Here is an 8,073-nt window from a genome sequence, read left to right as displayed (position 1 = left end):
TCACCGCATCGAGATCTCAGAAAATGTTAATTTTATTATTCTATAGCTTCCTCCAAGACCTAAACATTATTTGTTAAGCGATTGCAATGTGTATATAAATATTCATAGTCTAGGTTATATTTTAAACATATTGATTGGTTTGTTTTGTTTAATTTGTTATTACATTAACATATGTACTGCTTTTACGGTGCTTGGTGCAGTATCATTATATTGTCATGAAGCTAAAATCACGCATTTAAGAGTTTAGTTCGTGATATAAAGATGATCACACGATTTAAGACTGAAATTGAAATAAGTCAAAATTTAAAATTTTACAAATTAAAAATAAGTAAATTACATCCTTTCGTATAGACCCTATTGTCTTATTCAATGTGAAGTCTAACAATTAAATCCTTCGTAGACATCTTATTTTATTTCTAATTATTTAAGATAATTCTTAAAATTTGTTATCCAAGTGATAACATTTCAATTCCGATATTAATTTGGATAGACTCGCTAATTATCATTACTTCAGCATGAATGTCATGAATAATTACCTGCAATTTTTATACATGATTGAACACGGTTTTAAAATTTGACATCTTATAATCAAAAAAAGGTCAACAATTCACTTTTTTGTCCTAACGTCCTCAATTTTATACTTAAGATCAAGTGATTCCCATAAGGCGTTAACTGTTGGCTTCGAACTATAAATGTTAAACAACGAGTCATCCAAATAATTCAGCACATAATTCTGACAAATGTAGTCAGAGTGCTTTCAAGTTTCTGCAGCATACACAGTCTGCGCGTTACTATCAATATTGAGCAACAATACCTCTTTCTTGAAAAAGCGATCTAGATGCAACGTAGTCAGATAAAAGTGCATATTTTTCTATCAATGTTTGAAGTTCGTTTCATTAAAATTCTCAGATTTATCAGCATGTTAGCAGGCGCAATTACTATAACAAGTGCAGCAGGTATCGCATGTGTGACAGGAGCTACGAGCGTCTATACTACCAGTTTGCACCGTATGAACAATCGTATGTACAATCGGAGGAAAAAATCATGCTGAAGTATGTCCAAAGAGCACACTAAACTATCCAACGACAATATGTCCCACATGCATATGGTCCAAAGGCACATGTCCAACAATCATCTACTCCCATCAGAAACTACGATCTGTGCATTAGGGTTAGAAATATGTTGGTGACACAATCATGAATAACATCTTGCGTGTTAGGATTAGCCTCGTGTTCATAACATTGTTCACAGTATTATTCTCCATTGATCTGTTACTCAACAAACAAGCAGGAAATGATATACCAGTCACATATAATATAAATTTATAATACATAGCTTTAAGATTGTAAATGCAATATGCAAATAATGCATACAAATAAAGTTGTCTTTGTGAATAACAAAATATGTAAGAAAACTACAAATAAACAAAAGAAGGATATAATCGGAGAGAGTTCTCCAATCGAGCTGAAGGAACTGCCTTCTTAAAGTTATTTCGCCCCCTCACTCTATGTGTGAGTTGATAGACTCTCATGATAAGACGAGAAAACTGTGATTTTACGCGAACACCATCTTCAACGAGTTAGAACGGAGTAAGCAATTATCACTGAAAGAGTAAAAAGGCGTAAATAAAGAAAATTGGGCTTGAACATGTGAGCGACAAATATGTAAAACCCTAATATCTATAATATTATATTTATAGACTCTGAATAATTTGTGCGCTACTCTTTGAAATTAATTAAAAATACGTTAATTAATTCAATATTAATCTGTAATTAAGAGTCCAAATCCGGTAAAAATTAAATATAGCAAAACTAAGTCTAGCCAATTTTCTGTTACATTCTTATTCGCACACATGGGTAAACTCGAAAGTTTCGCAAGCCAAAAAATACCCCTCGAAAACCCACAATTCACACTCCACATGCGCGCCCGCATAGATGATAGTGTAACGCATAGCCGACACAAATGAATACATGAAAATATGTTATTATATAAAATTATGAAAATCTTTTGTTTCATTTTAAAGTGGGACTTAAAAATCACTGATAATTTTTTCCAAAATTAAGAGAGTAACTTAAGCCTTGTTTGTTTTATGGGTTTTATAATTACGCGATAACTTGAAATTCCATGTAAACTAGTTACAGTGTACTAGTTATCGTGAAAAGTAAAAACCTGTGTCTGGTTGTAAATACCTGATTCATGGTTACTTTATTCTTTTTAATCGGACTTACTGTCTAAAACTATATCATTGATTATTATTCATTTAAAATAATAAAACTAATTTACTTATTGAATGACAAATCAATTTAATTATAAATAATAATAGTAAAATAAAAGAATATGAATTTTATGTAGTGACTAAACTTAAAATAAGATAGTAAATAAGATACGATATATATAATGATTTAAAGACAAACAAAGATATATAATGAAATTATTATTATAAAATAATATATAGCGTTAAATTAAAACTGAAAATAATTTAAATTTATACTTAAATATATAAAAATATGATAAGATGAATAAATTTTAAATTGAAATTAATTTATTTTAACACTTAATCTGAATATACAATTTTTTATTTATTTTATAAAATTAGAGTTTTAGTAATTGATATATGGTACATGTTATAAAATTTTTGAATATGCAACAACTACGTAACTCTGAAAAACCACCTATTATAAATAACTAGGTCTTTTGTAGGAATTAGAAGTATCATGGAATTTTAAGTTATTTAACTAAATCAAAAAATTACACAACCAAACACGGGATTTCAAGAAGTTCCAAGGAAGTGTGAGTTACTATGCTGGGTTGCATTGAACCAACCGAGGCCTTAATATTTATACAAATGTGTGTTGTTTTATGTGTGTCTCGCAAAATTCTCTCGTAAAAAATATTTCTTAAGCATCGTTTGTTACGCGTATGTAATATTCGTCCATTCAAATAATGAATTGAGTTGACGTGACAGTATGAGGCTAAAACCCAAGTTCCCCAACATTTTTAAATGGAATATAACGCCTGATAAGGTTTTTGGACGAGAGTTAATCGGTTGGCAGAACAAGGGAAATACGGATCACGAATTTATTTTCGACCAGAATTAGACCATGCTCTTAGTTCAAGCATCTGACCAGCACCGAAAAGGTCTAGAATTTGCTGGGCACAGGAAATAGCTGAGGCTACATCACTTGCAACAGCCATCAAAGTTGGAAGTAGGTTAAACCCAAGTGGATTAGCAATGAACGAGTAAATTGTGCAACCTAGCGAGTTTAGAACCCCGTACAAAAACTCAGAAACGGAGGTACATACTACAAATCAAACTTTTATTTGAAGTGGCAAATATCTCAGATTCATCATTTACAAGATCAAACACTTTTCAAGCTGCCAAATTATATGATTTTGCAATTAAAAAAAGAAATGTAACACCACCTAACTTCTTCGAATCCCTGCCTGCTAATGGAAACAACCCTCAGTTGTTGTCCATTGTTCCCATCTAGAAAGCAACTAAAATTAATCAAAAACTAACAAATAGATCATTCACCAGAGAAGTGAAAATCTCAGCTTCCAACTGTAATGCAACTTCTTGTCTATCTTCATCTAATTTCCCCCACATTCCTCCCTTTTCCATTTCTCTGATGTACACTTCCCTGTTCTTCTGCACTTCCCATCCCAACAACACCTCTTGTGGTTGTCCATTTATCCAATCTTTCGCCAAGTCCAACAGCTCACAGTCGGATACTTTGTTTAATTCACAAGTTGCCTCTATAAAGAAGTCCAAGAAAAGATTGTCGGAGTTGAGTACGAGACTCGTTGATGGCGTTCTTGCCTTCATTTGTTCAAGCAATTCCTCTGACTTTTTTTCTGATTTCTTATACTCTTCCTCACTGTCTGAAATGAAGTTTTCTTGGATGGGCACTAAGGGAGATCCAACAGATTCATTGTCACATTCGGCCAGAGCAATACGCTTCTCTAAAACGACAGGCTCGAGTTTAGACAAGCTCTCTAGACGTCGAAGATTCTTGTTGAGCTTGTGTTTTGTTCCTGCTAATAATCAAGTTTACATAATGTGTCTAACGATGAATGTTGATAAAACAAAATGACACGCAACAATTCTTAATGGAAGCCACTTAAGTTGATGAAAAACTCGGGTGAATTACTCTCACACAAGTCACAAGTGTGTAATTTTTGCATTTTGTCACAATTTTAGGAATTCGACTGAAAAGAATAGTGTCCGGACTTAACGCAGATCCAACATAGGGACAATTTTGCATATGATAGCACAATACCTTCCACAACAAGGGGCCGCTTGTGCTTAAAAGCTGAAGAAACCTCATCTTCTTCCTCCACAACATCATCATTGTCGAACGGACAATCAAGCACGGATACTGGACTAAATTGTTCCTTGTTTTCCTCGTTAGGCCATTGTTTCTGCTACATATCCATTATGTACTATGTTAGTTCATGCTAGAAGAGAAGTCAACAGTTACCAATGTAAAACAGAAAATCATAAAAGGGAGTATCAGGGGTAGTAAAGATCAGGCACTCGGCATCCATCCAAAATTTAATATTCACTTTTTTAATGTTTGGAAAACATCAAATTAGTTACCAAATTAAAGATTATGAACACAAAATTACTGAAACTTATGCCAGTGAGTCAGTGACACGTAACATTCTTTTTGTTCAAAGGTTCGTTTTGTGCAAGTACACTAGGTGGATGCAACTTACAGTAACACTTGTTTAAATTATTTTTTATACTAATACTGAACCATCAGTAATTCAAATTCAGCCAGAGAATAGATGCATAGATATTCAAATTTCAAATTAAAATAAGAATTTACAAATAGAATATTTAATGCTGACATCAATGAACACACACATAGCAGATAGCAGTAGCAGTCACAGAGGGTCTGCATTGAGACCGACATGAATGACTGGAGACTTAACTTAAACATGAGAGATGTCAATCTTACATGCTTTGCATTAAACACTCCACAGCAACTGTTCACAATTATTGCCTCAGCATTAATAATTAGCAGTAGTACTCCATTACGGGCTTTCTAGTAAATACACAATGCTGTATCTGTTATTCTGTCCATGGAAAACTAAACAGCATACACTCGCGAGTATCAACGCCGCAAATAGCGTGACTGAAACTCACGTGGAAGAATCGACGGCTGTGCATACATTAGCCCAAAAATTTCATCACGTTTAATAAAGATATTCACCACACGTGGATTCTGTAGATCCCCGTATCTGAAGCTGTTAGTCTCCTTATTTCCCGCAGTAAATTTCAATTTTTGTCGGCTCATTTCCTAAAACACCCCTCAAGTTTTAAATATCCATCACTCCTAATGTCCTGCTCAAACTTGCGTTTGAATCCTCCCATCTGATTTTCTGTTATGTGGACTCACGCTGTCACACTCACTAGTGGTTGTGTACACTACAATGAAATCCACAAGAATCTACATATATTTTATATGTTTTTCGTTTAAAAATATCATATGATAAGCTTCGTTTTATGATTGTCCACCTATATTACATGTTCACTTAACATATACTATTGTTTAGTGTCCTACTATATACATATCAAATCAAATAAAATTGATACTGTCCAACTATATGTATATACTATTTAATATGCAATTGATCTAAATATTAAAGTATCTCTACGATATTGATGTATCTCACTCTACTTGTTTGACACACGAGGCCCTCACAGACACATTTGAGTTGTTTTGTAAATGCTATAAACTTTTTCTTAAAGATGTTTTTTTTTATCATATAATTATATACAATGTGATTTACAGCCAATGAATTTCGAATCAATATGTTACAATCTCGATTATCCTATTTACTTTTATAATCGACCTTCTGACTTATTTAAATAAAGAAAACATTGTAGCTTACAAAAAATCACATATAAATTTAATCTATTGATTCTAAGCCATGTAAATCTATGTTTAATTAGAGGTTGTCATAGGTGAATTTAGTTAGGCAAATGTAAATCATATATGATCATGCATATCTTAGTATATTTACAGATACGCTAAAGTTGTAAACGTGCATCTAAATAAAAGGACAAAAACCAACGATCAAATGCTTCGAGTTTAAACTTAGGGGACTGCATTATAATATTACAATATTATTACTATTAAAAATGTTACATACCTTAGGGCTATCCACAACACAGTTGGCATCAGAACTAGTAATTGCTTCACCGACAATAACGCCGACTCTCTTGCCCTTTTTTACCACTTGCTCCGAATTTTTCACCACCTCGTTTTCTGATGAATTTACCGTCCCTGAATTACCACTCCAACACGAGCTACTGCTCGTAAACTCACTCTCCGTCCAGCTAACACTGCTGCCGTAACTTTTTTTACTTTTAGTACTGTTTGTGATCCCCGTGTTTGTTTTGACGGGAGAGTACAGCATTGACGGCTCTGATTTATTATCAACGACAGTGTGAAATGTGTTCCACCGTTCGATCTCCTTGCGATCAGATTTCTTCCAGAAGCTTCGCTTGAACAGCTTTCGAGAAATGCTCCTCGGTAAAATTGCTCTTCTAGGCTTCATCACGGAGGATGAGAATGGTAAATTTTTCACGGCTTTGTACACTGCCGTGGAGGCTCTTTGAAGCATTGATTTTCCCGGGGAAGATGATTTTTGAGGCACCGGAATTTGATGATTATTGTGTTTCTTTTTTGCGAGATCGCGATCGAGTAAGATTCGGACGGTTGTGGTGCAGCATTGTCGTCTAGGGAATGAACGAAAGCCATTAGATGAACATGAACTAAATTCATCTAATAGAAAATCTTTTAGTAGATTAGGTTTTCGTAATTTCGGATCCGAATACGTAACTAACGAAGCCATTAAATAAATTAATGATCACCAAGCAAATGAATGTGTATGATCACAAGAAGAAGAGAGGTGAAAAATGTTGTGAAGAGTGTGAAATGAGATGGAGAGAGATCATAAGAATTTGAATGAAGTACTGTTAGGGTTTATATTAAGTGAGATTTGAAAGTGAGATGCACCTTCTCAATGGAGGTGAAGATCTCAAGGTGATTATTTTAATAAAATCTACTGAAATTTTGAGTAGATTGAGAACTAAAGAAGAAGAAGCATTGGCAATGCAGGTATTTATATGGAAAGAGGAGGAGAAGGAATGACCAGAAAGGTAGAATAAGCTCGGATGCTTCTTGTGGTAGTTATTTGAATCATAAGTTAGAATAATTTACAATTGTTTCAAATGTGTCCGTTTCTTTATATGTACATTAATAAGACATCACCCCGTATGATTTTTCCTTTTTGTTATATTTTATCACAGGGGTGCCTATCACTTTTAAGCAAAATTGTTCATATAAAGTTTTGTAAGTCATGAATTCGTATCATTTTAAATAAATAAATTGATAAATAAAATCGTAATTAAGAAAATTTGTATTTGTATGGGACGGACGGGTCTGATTTGTATTATTAAATTTATTGTGCTTTAATTTCTTAATTTTAAAAAAGTATATTAATATGATCCAAAAAAATTGATAAGCCGGATTCAATGACCACGAAATGTTGTAACTTGTAATTTGTCCAAAGTCATCATGTGTAGGCACAACTTAGTGTACTAAATATATTTTACGATATAGTTATTAACACATTTCTAATATATATTTTAAATATAATTCTTGTGTATTTAATTTTTTTTTACTTTTTACTTATTTTATACAAGTATATACAAAAACCGGAAATTTTCATGCAATCGTTTTTTTATTTTTCAAAATAAGAGTAAGACGGCGTAAATTATATCCTGCACAGAATCATATAATTTATATACTAGATATGACGGGTATAAATATGTTTATTTTGATTGGGTTTATTAAGAAACGAATATATAGGAGCCAGGGAGCATTAGGGCTTTATTCACCAGGAAGAGAAAGACAACAAAGGTAGAAGAAGCTAAGATGCTTCTTGCGGTCGATATTTGAATCTTAAGTTTGATTAGTTTATAATTGTTTGAAATGAGTTTGTTACTATAAAATACCAACACACGTACTCTATAGATTTCTTAGTGTTGGTGTATGT

The 8,073-nt window shown here is 32.9% G+C and overlaps 1 protein-coding gene across 3 annotated transcripts; it reads right to left on the bottom strand.

Moving 5' to 3' along the window:
- Nucleotides 1-3,271: 3,271 nt before the first annotated feature.
- LOC141663988 (uncharacterized) lies at nucleotides 3,272-7,213 on the bottom strand. 3 transcript variants are annotated; one of them, XM_074469839.1, is made up of 3 exons: nucleotides 6,163-7,213; nucleotides 4,281-4,425; nucleotides 3,272-4,038 (listed from the first exon to the last, which is right to left on the bottom strand). In XM_074469839.1, the coding sequence occupies exons 1-3, from the start codon at nucleotides 6,865-6,867 to the stop codon at nucleotides 3,509-3,511; spliced, it is 1,380 nt and encodes a 459-aa protein (XP_074325940.1). In that variant the 5' UTR covers nucleotides 6,868-7,213; the 3' UTR covers nucleotides 3,272-3,508. The 3 variants fall into 3 exon arrangements, with proteins under 3 accessions (XP_074325940.1, XP_074325942.1, XP_074325941.1); XM_074469841.1 differs by having other exon boundaries at nucleotides 3,275-4,038; nucleotides 4,281-4,422; XM_074469840.1 differs by having other exon boundaries at nucleotides 3,277-4,035.
- Between the last annotated feature and the right edge of the window lie 860 nt (nucleotides 7,214-8,073).

This window comes from Apium graveolens, chromosome 6 (genome assembly GCF_009905375.1).
Source record: "Apium graveolens cultivar Ventura chromosome 6, ASM990537v1, whole genome shotgun sequence".
In the NCBI taxonomy this organism is placed as follows: domain Eukaryota; kingdom Viridiplantae; phylum Streptophyta; class Magnoliopsida; order Apiales; family Apiaceae; genus Apium; species Apium graveolens.
This window is presented reverse-complemented; position numbering and strand designations above follow the sequence as displayed.